Raw genomic sequence first — 16991 nt, 5'->3', positions numbered from 1 at the left:
CTGAAATATGAGCCCCGCTCACTTTACTACAGCATCCTGAAAACACACGCGAAAAGACGACGGGTATTGTGAAGTTTCATTGGCGAGACCTTGTTTACTGTAGTCAAACAAAGGAAATTAACTGATGTGAGAACCCAGCCTGTGTGCAGTTCCTCGTTTAAGCTTAAGGGTTGTGAAACTGGTTTTCATGGATTCTGCTGGGGAAATACATTAGCCAGGCTGTTTTATGAACCTCTGTTCAGTCTAGTTCCCGTCCACTGTCCACACGCCGTCCACATGCAGTCTTCGCCCTTCTTTTCTGTGTGTTATTTAATCCACTCATTTCGACAGACTGATTTAAATACTCAGCAACTCAATTTCACTCACGTGAATTTACAAGCTCAGCCAGGCTGGTCAAAACCTCTGAACTATCATTGGTTTTGAGTAAAAACTATAGGTGATTTTTACAATGCAAAGGCTATTTGTGACACTTATCCATGCCCTGTGTGTTCCAAGGAAAGTAGAGCAATGTCCTGGAAACAAGGAGAGTTTGTAAAAATAGAAGTGCTCTTGGCTTATTCTACAGGTACAGCAAGTATACGCTGAAGATGAGTGCATTTTTGCTATGACATATCCAGCCCAATACACTGTACATTCTGGGAGGTATAACCTTAGTTAATGACCAATATTCTCGGTGCAGCACGCTTTACTGAAGAGCCTAACACAATAGATTTACTGCCTTACCTACGCATGATTATGACTTGTAAACCTTTGAAAGCTTTCCCACCCCAATGTATATCAATTTCCAATGTCAGCATTTTAATGGTGTATTAAATCAATATATCAAAATATAAATCAATTATTCAATAAAGAATTACTTTCAAAATCTACTGAAGACCACTAGTCATCTACTTTCTGTACTGGGACCCTATGTCCATGACTAATCTGTGCTGACAACAAGAAGTTAGTCTCACATCGGTCACCTCTGATGACAAACTCAGTCAGGTATCATTTGTCCCCCTTTTTAGAACCTTTGAGCAAATGGTGGTGAAATAGCAATTTAAAATTTTTCTTTGTCCTAGCATTCATACCCATCTCTTACTCTTAATCTCTTCAAGAAGGTATTCTGCCGTATATCTTCAAATTTTACAAAGGCCCTATAAATCATTTTGAACTGGCCACTCTGTCTAAACATTAATAACTTGACTGTTACCTATAAAGTGCTTGCCATCTGCAATACCTCTTGCATCCACTGACTTGTAAAATTTATTGTGAATAAATGTCTTTATGGCAGGTGGACTTTGATGTTACAATGAACATTTAAGAAAGCGTGTCATCCAGTTTTGCTCACCTAGATAACTGGGTCAACTTGCTGGCATTGGCTAATAAGCAGCACTGTTTTTCTGATCCAGACGGTCTGCTTTCCCAAAGGTGGAGTTGAGCCACGGTGAGAGGGGGTCAGTGGAAATGCACCTACGTGTTCTTAGTAATGACATCCCCCAGAGACTCTCAGTGGCGCAGTCTGTATTGTTGCTATGGCCTCTGTCTGCACACCAGTGCTACACTCTGGGGGAATGTCACTGGGCAAATTTGACAGTAATATACGTGGCGGTGGTGGGTCTGGAAACAATATATGATAAAGAAAATGAATGAAGAGCAAATCGTTACGATAATCCTCGTTAAATCAGCCTAGTCATTTGTCATTTACTGTTACATCAATGCTCAAGGTTGTAGACGTTCTTTTATAGGAGATATTTTATTTTGAAAGTCAATACTCAGCTGTTCACAAAGCCGAAAGATAAACGAGTAAAAATTGAATGTAATGTAGAGTAAATTAAGCCTCATATCTTGGACTTGTGAATGATTTTAGTAAATAACTGGAGGATACAGTATTGAAAGCTGAGGGATCATTAAACATGGTGAACTGAGTCTGTTTTCTAAGTACACTGTTGTCATAGGCTAAGTCTAAGGAGTAGCAAGAGACTGAGGCAAGTATGGGTGTGGTTTTGAGGATTGGAACTTAAATTGTGATCATCGCAGTCCGTTGAATCAAACACCCACATATGTTTAAAAAGGTTTTGATAAGCACTAACAAAAACCCCTATGCACTTTTCTTTGCAGTAAGTACCAGGCAAGTACCAGGAGTTTTTGTGGGACACAAGATAACCATTTACACTACATTTACATTACAAGCATTTAGCAGACTCCCTTATCCAGAGTGACTTGCACAACTTTTTACATAGCATTTACATAATATCCATTTATACAGTTGGATGTATACTGCAGCAATGCAGGTTAAGTACCTTGATCAAGGGTACAATGACAGTGTCCCCCTGGGGAATCGAACCTGTGACCTTTAGGTTACCTTTAAGTTCATATAACCCAAGGGAGGGCACAGTGGCCCAATGACCAAGCAACAACATCTACTTTAACAATGAAGCCAAGCCAAGAGCACGCATTCCAGCTTCTATTATGATCCTTCAGAGACAACAGGAGTAGAGAGTTAAATAATATCTAAGGGTGTGGGGAACAAGGTGCTGTTAACCATGAAATGAAACCAAGTTGAAGGGGAAACTAAGGGTCTGGCTCAACACAAAGCTCTCCTTTCACACCTTTCATGCTCACTCACGTCTTGTAACAGGATCTCAAAGCAGCCCGCGAATCCCAGGTGAGAAATTGGTGTGGAGTGTGGTAGGTTAGTTACCATTATGAGTCAGCGGAACACAAAAGCAGGCATTGATTCATCATATTCCTTGCATCTCTGCAATGAGCTTGATCTTTTAAGAACATGGTGTTTCTCTGTGACAGCGGCCAACTCCCTGCTTCAACAATCATGGACAATAGCATTTTGGAATCCAGTATACACTTAAGTGAATCAACCAGGAAACTTCTAAATGTAATGCAAGACAGAGGGAGAAATATAAGTATGGAGAGAAAATGATGTATGCAGACAAGAATCTGGACTGGAAATAGTAATAATCAGACAGTAGCCAAATAAAAATACAAATTTGTGAATAAACCAGTAATCCCCTATTGCTACTTTACCTGTGGAACTTTGCAGTTACACTAACAGGAAAGTAATATTATGAGGTAGATTACTGAAAGATAGGATGACAGTTACATAGTTATTACAGTTATGAAAAGGGGATTTATGCATTTTTTTCTATTTGGTTGAATATGCCTTTTCGTTTCAGTTGTGTATGAAACCAAAACATCGCTGCCAAGTTACCCACTGGCAGGGATGCAGCTTTAGATTTTGTGCTCTGCATGCGGTTCTGTTTTTTATATCTATACACAGACCTAAACATTCAGTGAAGATACACTGCCTGGCCAAAAAAAAAAGTCGCCGTTTGTATTTTTTTGGACAGTGCCCACTGTACAAGCCTCTGGAGGCAGTGTTATGATCTGGGGTTGCGTCAATTGCTCAGTCAGCTGAGTACCTGAATGTTCTGAATGACCAGGTTATCCCATCAATGGATTTTTTCTTCCCTGGCGGCACGTGCATATTCCAGGACAACAATGCCAAGATTCATCGGGCTCAGATTGTGAAAGAGTGGTTCTGGGAGCATGAGGAATCATTTTCACACATGAATTGGCCACCAGAGTCCTGACCTTAACCCCATTGAAAGTCTTTGGGATGTGCTGGAGAAGACTTTACGAAGTGATTTGTCTCTCCCGCCGTCAATACAAGATCTTGGCCAAAAATTAATGCAATTCTGGATGGAAATAAATGATGTGACGTTACATAAGGTTGTCGAAACGATGCCACGACGAATGCGCGCTGTAATCAAAGCTAAGGCGGTCCAACGAAATATTAGAGTGTGTGACTTTTTTTTGCCCAGGCAGTGTATGTTGACAAAACTACCACCACAGTTTAAAACTGGGCACGCTAGAGACAATGAAAAATCCCCGGTTAAAAAGAAATGTAAAGAAACTGGTGCAAGAGCTTGGTGGCACAATCTTGTTTGATATCAAGTTAGCTCTGGCTAAGCAGTGAGATGACCTGGACAAAATGATCACGGCTGCTGTTAAAGACTAGTAATAGGGAGCACGCCAACACCTCAAATAAATATTCCTTGAGTGACTGCAGCCATGAATGGCTTCAGACTACCTTTTATGGGGTTACTATGGTCATGCCAGGGGGCCTCCAAGCCTCAGGCTGCGCGCGGTGCGTGGCCCAAGAATTTCGAAGGAAGTTGAATGCCAGGGCCCTCAGTGCGCACGGCGCAAGCTGACCACTAGGCCCCTGGGTGCTTATAGCGTGAGCTAACCACTAGGGCCCCCCAGGCTCCTCAGCGCTTACAATGTAAGGGTCCAGGGGCCCCTTGGTGTTTAAAATGTGAGCCCACCACTAGGGCCCCCCAGACCCCTTGGTGTTTAAAAAGTGAGCTGATCACTATTGCCCCCCAGACCCCTCGGCGCTCACAGTGTGAGGGCCCCCAGACTCCTTGGTGTTTAAAACGTAAGCTGGCCACTAGGGCCCCTGGGCCTTAAAATGTGAGGGCACCTGGGCCCCTCAGCGTTTACAGTGTGATTGTTCCTGGGCCCCTCGGCGCTTACAGTGTGAGGGCCCCTGGGCCCCTCAGCGCTTACAGTGTGAGGGCCCCTGGGCCCCTCAGCGTTTACAGTGTGATTGTCCCTGGGCCCAGCGCTTACAGCTTAATTTCATGGACAAAGGACAATGCAATATTGATTAATTTTTCCCTTTTGAGCACAAAACAATGAATACATTTTGTTTACAGCAAGTGCAAATGTGTTTAGACAAGAAAACAGTTTATTTATGGATTTCAAACAAGACTGGATTTTAAAAAAAAAAACAATATGCACGGTATGCAGAAACACATGAAGGGTATATATTTGGACATTTGAAGTACGTTGACAAGGTGCAGACATACCATGCAGAGGAACAATACAGGAGCAAAAAAAACAAAATCATGGTATAGACTGACAAGAGGAGGAAGACAAAGCAATGAAGAAGGAAACAGTCTGAAGTGTACTGTTATTTGTGTATTCATTATAATGTGTTCACCAGTTCTTCTTCTTCGTCTTTGATCATGGTTCAGAAGAAACATTGAATTGACCATTCTTTTGTATCTGCTGAGTTTAATGCGCCTAAAGATCTCTGTACCATTGCGGAATGGACTACAGACACACAAGGGAGAAAAAAAATCAAAAATATTATCAGAATTGGGTAATTCCTTCAACTGTCCATCTAGTGCAACCTATAAGGGCCCCCACCACATAGCAGTCAAGCCACATGGGGCAAAATTAATTTCCCAAACACACTGTGACCCCCTAACCTCTCCCCCTAGACCTCAGCTCTGTGTTCAATTGTGCACTTTTTCTTATACTGGAGTGGTAAGAAGAAGAAAAAAAACTAGCCTGTGAGAAGCCAGTGTTGCTAGGTGCTTTTGATTTTACCCCCAAAAATATTTTTCTAATTCTCTCAATTGAGTGGCTGCTATACAAATTTTTCAAAGCCGTTCTCTTCCCATTCCTATTTGGTACCCATTCTGGCAACTCTGTGGTGTTCCTGCTTTGTAAATCTATTTATACTGTTCTACAGCGCTACCTGGTGTTCAGATTTGATACTTCCAAACAGAGCAACCAGGGCTGCTGGTACAGTATCAGTATCTCATAGTTCTTTTCCCCATCTGAAAATTGTAAAGTAAATTAAGATGATCTTGATGACCTTTAAGTTCTGTTTGCAAACGTATTTTAATTACTCCATCCAGTGATTTGATTCAGAAAGTACAGAATTCAATTATAAAATCTGATGATAATGGTTTGGCAAAGGTTTAAATTAATACCATTTCCTTTTTATTATTATTTTTTCCAACTGAAATGTATTTTTGTTCTTTTGGCCTGTATAGTTTTATATGAAAGGTGTGTCACATAGGTTATTGTCTGCCTTGTTCTAGCTTTTTCTCAGCCATTACTAATGAACATAGAGGAAGTAATGAAGACCTCATCATGATGAAAAATGAAGCCTGCTGGCAGTCCTACAATTATCAAATCCAAACCCTGTAGGAAGTACAGTGAGACAATGCTTACAAGCCTCAGGCTCCTGTGAAGACTAGCTTGCTGGCTGACCCTTCTGATATTGTACAGGTCACTGTAGGAGAGAATATTCCAGTTAATTTCAAAGATTTCAAAAATATTGACTGAAAGTAGCCTATAGCAAGTCCATTCAGTCTCTCCTGTCCGATGCTGCTCATCAGATCGTTCTTGATTCATTTTAATATGAAAAATAATTAATTAATTTAAACAGCTCTGCTGTTGCTACTGTGACAAGTAATGTCATAACAGTGCAGTACCCTACACCCCTCACCGAAGGTTGCCGGAGGATGCAATAAGCATTTTTGCACGTTAGGAGACTGGGTGTTGTTAGGGTCTCAGTTTTAAAACATGGCCTGAATGACAACAGTTGAGCAAGGAAGGTGATTGATATACCTGTGGTGAGACAGACTTTTTCTGCTACCTCTTTGCTACTTGCTGTTATACTCCTACATTCCTCTTAGCTCCGGAATCATTCTGGAAACACCTAGTGAAACATTCTGTAATTTATTGTATGTGTTCGTGTTTTTTGGTTGCGTTTGCAGTGTAATCAAAGGCGGTCTAGCTGAAAAATCATACTGCACCAGCGCAAAAGTAATATGATTTGAATGAGTGAAGTCAAACCAGTTTGTTTCAGTTTTCGGCAAAAAAAAAAAAGGTAAAAAGTTAATGACAGCACAGAATTATGTTGATGGACAGCATTCTAATATTTACGCGCTAAATGTGCTCTATGACAAAACAGGAAGTGAACGAAAATAACAGGAAAAGGAAGAGTACGTAAGCATATGTCTATACAGTTCAGTGGTCTATGAACACAGGACTGTGTGAGTATGAATTGTTTTGCCTAACGGTATTACGATAGCTATATTTAGCGAAATTATGTTGTAAATGCTCGCTAGCTGCATTTGCGCAACACATGTGGTTACCGAAGCCAGTATATTTTGCCCTAAACAGAAATCGTAATGTGTTAAAAGGGCATTGGCGTAAAACTACAAACCCTTCGTTTCAAATTAAACGCCAGACTTCGATGTAACTTAGCTAACGTTAGTTAGCTAGAGAAACGTTTGTCCGTGGCTCAGTGGTCAGTTACTAGCGTTAGCTGACTGGCTCTTTGCTGCTATATGATGGCTTCCTAACTCAAATAGCTAAAAGGGCAAGAAGAGAAAACGACTGAAATTGTCTATGGTAGCTTGCAAACTGAATGCTTTTGGCGTTCTGTTATCGAAATAACGGTCTGTACGTGTTTAGGTCAACGGCTTTATGTAAGCAGGTGTAGTCACGGTAACCTCACATAGTTGACATTGTATATTTGTAGCTAGTTTGCGTGTTACGTTTCACTGTTTGACGTTCACCTGCGTGCTTATGGACAGCCAAGTAAATTCATTTTAAAGGTGTAGCTAGATAGCCTACCAAATGATTTGCAGTGGAGCAGTCTTGCCCTCGACGGTTTGTTTATAGCTTGCTGGAGGGCTGAGCTTGTTTTATCCAAGCAACCAGCAATCGGGTCATAATTTAAGCCAAATTGCATATAACATGTGGACATGTTCCTTTCAATCAAAATGCAGCATTTTTAAAATTGTACGGACAATGTTAAATGTAGATTTAAATATTGCTTCAAATGTGGTGGTTGTATGTTGTCACAAGGGGTTTATTCATGGCTTAGGGACAGGCACAAATCTTCCAGGAAATGCCCGGCCGGTTTAACACTTCCTGTAGTTGTCTCCGTATATTACAACATCTCTTATGTTTTTATAATGTAATGTATTTTTGATTGCCTTACATTACTATTTTGCCGCGCATTTTAGTTGTGCAGTTTTGGTTGATGTTTAAATGTATTTATTGACAGGTATTGGGTTGACTGTCTGAAAAGTCCCTGAGGGTGCAGGTAACTACGACGGTGACATTCTACCTCTGGTCCCAGTCGCCATGGCAAAGAAGAAAAACTTGTCTGATCTTGTGGTGGCATGTGAATGGGCGTCCTGCACATTCAAGGGGAGGACTATGGAGGAGTTGTGCGACCACATGTCCCTGCACTTGAAGGACCACATCGGCGACGGGGACGCGATGGAGGAGCTGGGTGGGTTGAAGCCATAATGGCATTCAAACGGCACACGATCTTCACTGCCAGTGGGGCCATGCCCGCGGTGATGACTGCAGCATTTAATGCCAGTGCCTTGTCTGCTTTTGAGTAGCCTGCACTAAACATCCAGCTGAACAGGTTAGAGCAACTCTGAACAACAGAGAAAGCAAGAAACCTCTTGTCAATGTTAATTATCAGGGTCACCTGGTTCTGGACCATCTTCTTAGAGATGCCATTGAGAATGTTCCTACCCAGGATATTCCATAAATTGCTCTAATATCTTTCCCGTTAGTAGAATGAATCTTTGTCACTTGACGTAGCAGGTAATGTCAGACCATGAACGAAGGTGTCTGGGAATGTTTTCGAGACGTGGTTTATGTGATGTAGTATGTACCGGTAGTTTTGGATGTTGAGGCAGAAAGAGATCTCCCTGTAGTACTCTTTAAATGTTTGTAAAACCATGAGGGTGTCATATACACTGGTAACTTATCTTTTGGAACTTTTTTTTTTTTTTTAAATCTGGACAGCATCTCACAAAAATCAGCATCCTTTGAACCAACTTGTTTTTGGCAATTGTTCAGTGTAGCATTATTAAGTTTGTCATAGTACTGTCAGTAAAGTATATAGGTTTTATTTCATAATATACTAGTTTAGTTTATATACAGTTTGTATATATTGAATGCCCTTGCATGATGCAGTACTGTTTTTATGGCAATGGATTTCAGACAGCTCATGCTTGCTTGCCCCATCTGAAAGTGGTGTAAAACGTTCTAGTGTTTTGTTGGGCCCACAGCTGCAATTAGCCATTCCAGATAAGGGAGGAAGAAAGAGAGGGATGAAGAGAAGGAGTGTAGATGTGCTTCTGAGCTCTGTGTGACAGACATAGTCCTTATCAGACCTGGGTCAAATAAATATTGGTTTTGGATTCAAATACTTTTCTATGCTTTACTGAGCTTGTCCGGTTTATTGGAACCTATTAAATACTGTAGAAAAAGTGCAAACCCTGCCTTCTGGTGCTCTTGGCATGACTCAGTCACACCAGGCAAGGTCAGCAGAGTGCAGAAAAGTATTTTAACCCCAAATCGAATGCGTGTGTGACCCAGATGACTACGCGTGCCTGTGGGAGGGCTGCGAGTTCCTGGCCATGGGGAGCCCCAGCGAGCTGGTGGTGCACGCGCTCTTCCACATCTTCCACAGCAAGCTCAAGTTCATCGGGGCACAGCTGCTGCGGTCGCACCCCGAGCTGCCCAGCTGCACCCAGGACCTCCACAGCAACAACCTGGTGCCCGAGCTGTCCGAGAAGTTTGTGTGCCAGTGGGAGCACTGCGATGTGAGTGGGGCCCGCGTGCGTGTGCTTTCACTGCATTTCCCGCTGATTACTGTGGGCCCTGAGGAAATGTGCTGGTTTCACCTGTAGTGTTCAGGAGGTTTATATATAAATGCTGCAGAATTATCACACACCAGCAACAGGGCATTTATCACTGGTGCAGATGTTCATGGCGGTGGGTTGAAATAAGGTTCGTCTGTGCTGTATGTAGTACTGTGTATTGATGTGCGTTGTGAAACCGAACTCTCCTCTGTTTTTCAGAGCACATTCAATAACCCCGAGTGGTTTTATCGCCACGTGGACATGCATGCCCACTGCACCGAGATGCAGCCGCTCCCGGACCAGCAGCACGCGCTCTTCTGCAGCTGGAAAGGTGAGCACATAAACAAGGATGAAATCTACCAGATTCTTCAAACTCTTCTCTATGTTACTTTATGGTAGCTCTGCGTATGCTTCTGACTAGATTTCATCATAAATTTTAACAAGGACACAGTGTCATTGATAGGAAGGCGCTACTGTTACATAGCACTAGCTCCCCCTTGTGGAGAATCTTCAGCCCTCTAAATGTGACTGAGTGAGTTACTTAGTTACTTAGTTATGTAGCAACTTACTTAGTTACTTATGAGCCAGGTCCATGAGCTGCTTCACATTTAAGAAGCCAAGTCTGTTACCACCATTAATGCTATCTTAAATAATAATTTCAAAGAGAAAGAAGTGGCTGTCGGATACTTGCACAGCGTCAATAAGATCAGTTTTCGGCATTTTTGGAGAAGTAGGCCAAGGTTGGCCACAGTACGGAGCAGCCTGTTCTCACTGTGCCATGCCCTCTTTCTCCACCAGGCTGCGACGCCTTCTTCAAGATCAAATACCGGCTGCGGGAACACCTGCGCACTCACACGCAGGAGAGGCTGGTGGCCTGCCCCACCTGCGGCTGCATGTTCTCCAGCAACACCAAGTTCTTCGACCACATCCACCGGCAGGCGGAGCCCGAGGGTCAGTGCAGCTCTCGCCACTAGACGTGAAAGGACAGCTTTCTTATTTTACATCTAGTACTCACTTTTGCTGTTTTTTTCTAACTGAGTGGTAAAATTTTTTTTTTTTTTTTAATCCTAGCTTTTATGTACAGAAACACAGTTTCAAGTTCTAAGCTATAAATTTGCAAACAGGCATGTGTATTTTTCCAACATAAGAAAACTGATAATCATTACCTAGCCTAGGGCTTTTCAAAACAGAAACGTTTTTAACTATATGTTTTATGCAGCACAAGCTACAGCATCAGCATGTGATGGGAAATATGTTATGGTTTGTGCAGAATCCTTTGTGTGCGAGCACTGCGACAAGCACTTTGCCAACGAGAGGCTACTGAGAGGCCACGTCCGGCAGCACGGTGAGTACGGCACGGTTGTGTTCCTCTCTTCTGAGGAAAAAAAAAAAACAAACCCAGAGGATTTTTGTTGCAAATATTAATTTAACACAACCAGGGCTTGACATTAGCACCTGCTTTGGCCGGTGGCCTATGTAGAACTGTGGATACACATACCCTTTGTTCTCTACACTGACACTTGGAGAATGTTCACGGCAAAGATCACACTCATATGCAGTTTACTCAGGTTGGATAGCTGTAATTGCTTCTGTTCCAATAAAATGTTATGCCCGAACAAATGCATGCAGGAACATTGTCCAATTACCTATATTTATTTAAATCAACAAATGCAGTGAATTTTCGAATAAAACTGATTCATGTTTTATATTCATCTATAAAGACATGCTATGTAGTATTTTGTGGCCCTTGTAGACTTGTGTTTGTAAACTCCACTCATACCTCCTTTGTCCTCAACCCCACCCACACCTCTGTTGAAGACATAATGGAGTAAACTCATAATGGGTGACACTCATTTGAATTAGTTCAATTAATAGGAATGTTCAGTGGATAAGCAGCTGTCTGTTGAGGGAAACTGCCTGCATGCCTTTATTCTGTGTGTTCCAGTGAACCACATCAAGTGCCCGCTGTGTGACATGACCTGCACTTCCCTGGCCTCCCTGAAGACGCACATCAAGTTCCGGCACTGCGACGAGCGCCCCTTCCCCTGTGACTTCTGCGAGAGCAGGTCACTGCCTGAGACCAGCCTCGGTTCCCCAAACCCAGATGACACAAACTCAGACTGCTCTAAACCAGACCTGCGTCAAATATGAATTCGTTTTGGATTCAAATGCTTTTCTGTGCTCTATTAAGCTTTCCTGGTGTAATTGAGCCTGCCAATGTGACCAGAAGGTGGGCTTTGCACTTTTTGTGAGTATTTCATTGGTTCCAATATGCAGGACAAGATCAGTCAAGTGTAGAAAAGTATTTGAATCCAAAACAAATACGTATTTGACCCAGGTCTGTTCAAAACCAGATAATCCACTGTGGCTTAACTATTACATCCACAGTTCCAGTACAGTGTGTATAATTCCAGTTTCTTCCTGAGAGTAGAAAACTCAAGAGTGCTTAAAACTCAGTACTCATCAGCTGCAGCTTGTAGACTTCTTCAGCACGATGTGAAAATCTACTTACTTTCTTGTTATTTTTCGTTTTTCTACACCAAATGTCATTTCCTTCACGCGTTTGCTGAAATTGATACTTCTTTTGCAGCTTTAAGAACCAGCATGACCTGCGGAAGCACATGGAGACCCATAACGAGGGCGCCGCCTTCCAGTGCACCGTGGAGGGCTGCGACTACTCCTCCCGCATGGCCCACACCATGAACCAGCACTACAAGAGGGTGCACGAGGTCAGCCTGCAGGGGGCGCCACACACAACGCCATTACACATTACACCCAGCACTCTCACAAAACAAACACCAGTGCCAGCCTGCTGTTTAAAATATATTATCAGTTATACTTACCTTGCCTAGTCAGTCATATTTGTGCTTTTTATTATATGCTGTTATTATGCTGTAATTATAGAGGCTTCAGGGTTTTTAACATAGCATAACATAATGACGAGATCAGGCCGTTCAGCCCAACAGTGCTCGCCATTTTCCTGAATAAATTAGTGCTCTGATTACCTACAGACTAGATAGTATCTAACACCGTGTCAAGCCTAGTCTTGAAACTCCCAAGAATTTGTTTTTATTTTTTATAGTCAGTAGAGATCGCCGATCCCTTGTTCTATCGTCAATCAGCACAACCCTAGCTCCCCTTCATATCCATTTGCTTGCACATCACTGACATTGGCACTGTTTTCTTCTGAAGGGTGACATGGTGTCCAAATACAAGTGCCACCTCTGTGACAAAACGTTCTCCTGGTGCTACACGCTCACGCTCCACCTGCGGAAGAAGCACCACCTCAAATGGCCCTCCGGACACTCCCGCTTCAGGTGTGAGCGCCGTGAGCGATGCCCACCTCGTTAGCCCCCGCTAGCCAGCGCTAGGCCTGTTAGCCCCCGCTAGCCAGCGCTAGACCTGTTAGCCCCCGCTAGCCAGCGCTAGGCCTGTTAGCCCCCGCTAGCCAGCGCTAGGCCTGTTAGCCCCCGCTAGCCCTCTCCACTGCGTTTATCGGTCAGAAGCCCCATTACGGAGCTTCCTACTGGTAGACAGAAATGCATCATATGGTGAAATGGAAGCTGCCTTGCTGCTAATTGGGTGAATGTGTAGAAGATGAGCTGTGATTATTTATTTTTTTCTTTGATGCATTTCATGTGGCCTCTGAGGTTTGGAGGTTCGCACCTACAAAAGGAAGAAAAAAAGATGAGAAGAAAGCTGATGCATGCCTCATCAGAGACAATTGTTACTGCACTCAAGAAATATTTGATAATGATTGATTTGGCATATCACACCACCTTAGCATTGTCTTTTAAAACACTGATGTGCTTTAAAACAGTGTTTTAATGAGTGACGGCGTGTATCCATCTTTGCTGTAAGTTTGGTGGAAAATTGAGTGGATTTGCTTCGGTTTAATACCAAAATATCTGATTTTATAATATATTTTCTCATAACATAATCAGTTATGCATAACTGTATTCCATAATGCAGGGTTATTGAATAGATGTTTTTAGGGCTATTTTATAAAATTATACCTTTTTCCAAAATGAATGAGGTAATCCTTGTCAGCTTATGTACCCATCCACTTGTCAAGCGCTAATATTTCCTGCTAAAAGTACTATTTGTTTTTACGTGCCCTTGCTTTTGACAGTCTGTATGGGTGTGTTAATGAAAACGGGGGTACAAACAATAGTAGGTTAAATGTTGATACCTTGCGTTTCGCTGTTAGTTTGCCCCAGGTATCAGTGTGTGAATGGGTAGTGTGCCCCAGGTATCAGTGTGTGAATGGGTAAGTGTGCCCCAGGTATCAGTGTGTGAATGGGTAGTGTGCCCCAGGTATCAGTGTGTGAATGGGTAGTGTGCCCCAGGTATCAGTGTGTGAATGGGTAAGTGTGCCCCAGGTATCAGTGTGTGAATGGGTAAGTGTGCCTTTTACTACATCCAGATCAGGATGAGCTCCTAGCATCCAAGCGGTGTGTTCTGAACCGCTGGTTGTGCCGTGTTCCCCCCGCAGGTACAAAGAGGATGAGGACGGGTATCTGCGGCTGAACATGGTGCGGTACGAGACGGTGGAAGTGACCGAGGAGATCATGAAGAACATGGCCAAGAAGCGCACCCCGCGCAAGGCCCTGGGTTCGAGCTCCGCCCCGGGCAGCCAGGTCAAACGCCTCGCTCCGTCTCCAGGGAACGGCCAGAACGCCGCCCCCTCCCCCTGCTCCTCGTCCTCTTCCTCCTCCTCCTCCTCATCCTCCTGCTCCTCCGGCCCTGCTTCCTCCGAGCTCGCCGGCGCTTCGCCGGACCCCAAGAATGACAGCTCGTCCGCGTACTGCGACCTGAGCACAGTCACTGGGCTCGGGGGGGACGGAGACCCTTCGCAGGACTCAGAGCTGCCAGGGGCCCCGTCGGGAGCCGTCCGGGTCCTTACTGAGGTGGCCAGGGGCCTGGGGATGGATGTGGTGTGACCCGCTGAGCCAGTGTTAGCCTAGCAGTGTGCTCACTAGCGTTCCAGGGATGCATGTGGTGTGACCCGCTGAGCCAATGTTAGCCTAGCAGTGTGCTCACTAGCGTTCCAGGGATGCATGTGGTGTGACCCGCTGAGCCCAGTGTTAGCCTAGCAGTGTGCTCACTAGTGTTGCAGGGATGGATGTGGTGTGTGACCTGCTGAGCCCAATGTTAGCCTAGCTGCTTGTTTTTCAGTGTTCCTGTGACTTTGTCAAAGTGTGGCAGTTATTGTCACCTGCAGAATTAACCGCTAACTGCAGCATTTCGAACTTTGCACGTGTCCAGGGAACTCCTACTGGAGGTGTAAGTCCGGCAAGTTTTTTCACACAGTCGCGTGCTAATTTAAAGCCCTCAGAACATCAGTTAACACCAGGAGCGCCGGACCATTTCCTGGCATTCAAATAACTTTTCGCGCGGCCAAGGGTCAAAAGACACATTAGCCTTCAAACTGGAAATATTCGCATTGTTCGCTAGATGGCGCTTATTAGACAGGAGCTGACAAAGGTTGCCAGCCCATTGTCCTAATGAAATATTTGCGAGATTTTAGACTGTCAGAGTATCAGAGTAAGTTATGTTTTAGTTACGGCTCGGCATTCTAGTCAACACATTGTTGCAATATAAATGTATTTAGAATAAACAGTATGTCTGTATGAAAAGCTAACAATAAACAGATTGTAGGGAGGTCAAACCTGTTTTTCAAAAAACAAATTTGACAGTTTATTCTTCATGCATAATATCATAAATGCTAATAATCAAATAGGCTAACAACATATAAATCGCCAATTTGCTAAAATTAGCCGCTTCCCTCCGCATGTGATCACTGATCGCTGTCGTTGGAGGGAAACGCATCATCACCCGTGCGAATTTTAGGGTCGGGTTTTCTGTTTTATAAAAATACATGTAAAAAATATTGTCGTTCAAACGAGTTTTTTTCCGGTGACCAGAAAACATGTAGGCTAGGCTACACTGGCAAGCAGGTCATAGCTGGCTGTGACTATTCGACTGGGGATTCGAAATCCAAAGTCTCTTATTCATCGTAGACTAATTACAAAAAACACCCATTCGTAACACTGAATAATACCGCACTGTACATAAGACCATAGCAAATATATACATGCAAGAATTCTGTTGTTCAAACGAGTTTTTTCCGGTGACCAGAAAACATGTAGGCTATACAGGCAAGCAGGTCATAGCCTAGCTAGCTGTGACTATTCGACTGGGGATTCGAAATCCAAAGAAGTCTCTTGTTCATCGTAATTACAAAAAACACCCATTCGTAACACTGAATAATACCGCACTGTACATAAGACCTTAGCAACCAAGTGGAATTTCAAAACTGATTATCGCTTCAGCGCACACACAAAGTCAAATTGAGATAGCAACAAAGTAAAAAGACGAGACACCTGTCTTCAGTAATTTGCTTTATTAGATCAAAAAGCATACAGCACATTGTTAGGAAGTTGAAACGATTTTGAAAATATAACGTTAGCTAAATATATAGCTAGCAAGTTGAATTATTTAGAATCACCCCGCAAATCAATAAATAAAAAATCTATATAAAACATTAGCAATAGAGCTGCTGGTAATGCGGTAACGCCGTCAGCATTCAAGACAGAACTTGGGTTGCATTTTTGTACATTTGCCGCAGACAAGTCGTTTACACTTGTCACAGATATCACAAGTTTTGTTCCCTCCACATCTGGATACCTGGCAGCGTTTTCTTTTTAGTGACCGCTCTCGCTGTGGTGTGTTGGGGGTTTCATCTTGGCAAGCGATACCAAACCGAACTGGTCGCCGAAATAATCATGCTTCTCTTTTATAGCCATATTTTCGTAGCCCAATAATAATTTGAATAGAAATTATTATAACAGCCCCGCCCATGCCATTATAGTTTCAGGTGTGAGGGGCGTGGTGTGGTGCGTGAAAAGTAAATTCCTTGATAGGATGTAACATCCATAACATGTTACATTAACAATCTTTTCGATTAAAACTTTGATAATTATGTAGATGCCTAAATGTGAATACTCTGCGTAAAAATTAAAAAAGTTGCACATAATAGCAACATCTGCAAACGTGTAGGATATCTGTTTCCATTGTGTGGTATTTTAACATGGATGCATTTCATTTTAACCCTTATATAAATTTTTCCACTTGCATAACTATGTAGGACTATGATTTTCGTTTGTGTAGGAATACAAACGAAATTCGCATGCATTTTAGAGAGATGATAACGAAACGATCGCAATATTTTAAATATTTTAAAAGAATATAAATAATGATACATTTATTCCTGGTTATTTGACGTGATTCTTGCTTGGGCTGTCAATCCTATGATAGTGTAAGAAAATTGTTCATTACATGTGCCGATCATTAGTAACATTAGTGGTAGCGACCTGTTTCTCCCGATTGGTAACTGTAAATGTATTGCTGAAAGTGGAATAGTAATTATGTGGGCAATTAGTTTCATAAACTCCATAAACCCTATCAATGATTGCGTGGACATGGTAAAGCACAGAGACGCCT

The 16991-nt window shown here is 42.9% G+C and overlaps 1 protein-coding gene across 3 annotated transcripts; it reads left to right on the top strand.

The window, feature by feature from the left end:
• Positions 1–6729: 6729 nt before the first annotated feature.
• Positions 6730–14829, top strand: zgc:112083 (uncharacterized protein LOC550461 homolog). Of its 3 annotated transcripts, none has more exons than XM_035386460.1 (10): positions 6730–6860; positions 7883–8113; positions 9220–9446; positions 9705–9816; positions 10284–10436; positions 10756–10830; positions 11431–11551; positions 12076–12214; positions 12678–12802; positions 13981–14829. In XM_035386460.1, exons 2-10 carry the CDS (start codon positions 7963–7965, stop codon positions 14426–14428), a joined length of 1551 nt encoding a protein of 516 aa, XP_035242351.1. In that variant the 5' UTR covers positions 6730–6860; positions 7883–7962; the 3' UTR covers positions 14429–14829. The 3 variants fall into 3 exon arrangements, with proteins under 3 accessions (XP_035242351.1, XP_035242352.1, XP_035242353.1); XM_035386461.1 differs by having other exon boundaries at positions 6854–6886; XM_035386462.1 differs by lacking the exon at positions 6730–6860 and adding an exon at positions 6964–7221.
• Positions 14830–16991: the final 2162 nt, after the last annotated feature.

The sequence above is a fragment of the Anguilla anguilla genome, chromosome 12 (assembly GCF_013347855.1).
Source record: "Anguilla anguilla isolate fAngAng1 chromosome 12, fAngAng1.pri, whole genome shotgun sequence".
NCBI classification, from domain to species: domain Eukaryota; kingdom Metazoa; phylum Chordata; class Actinopteri; order Anguilliformes; family Anguillidae; genus Anguilla; species Anguilla anguilla.
This window is presented reverse-complemented; position numbering and strand designations above follow the sequence as displayed.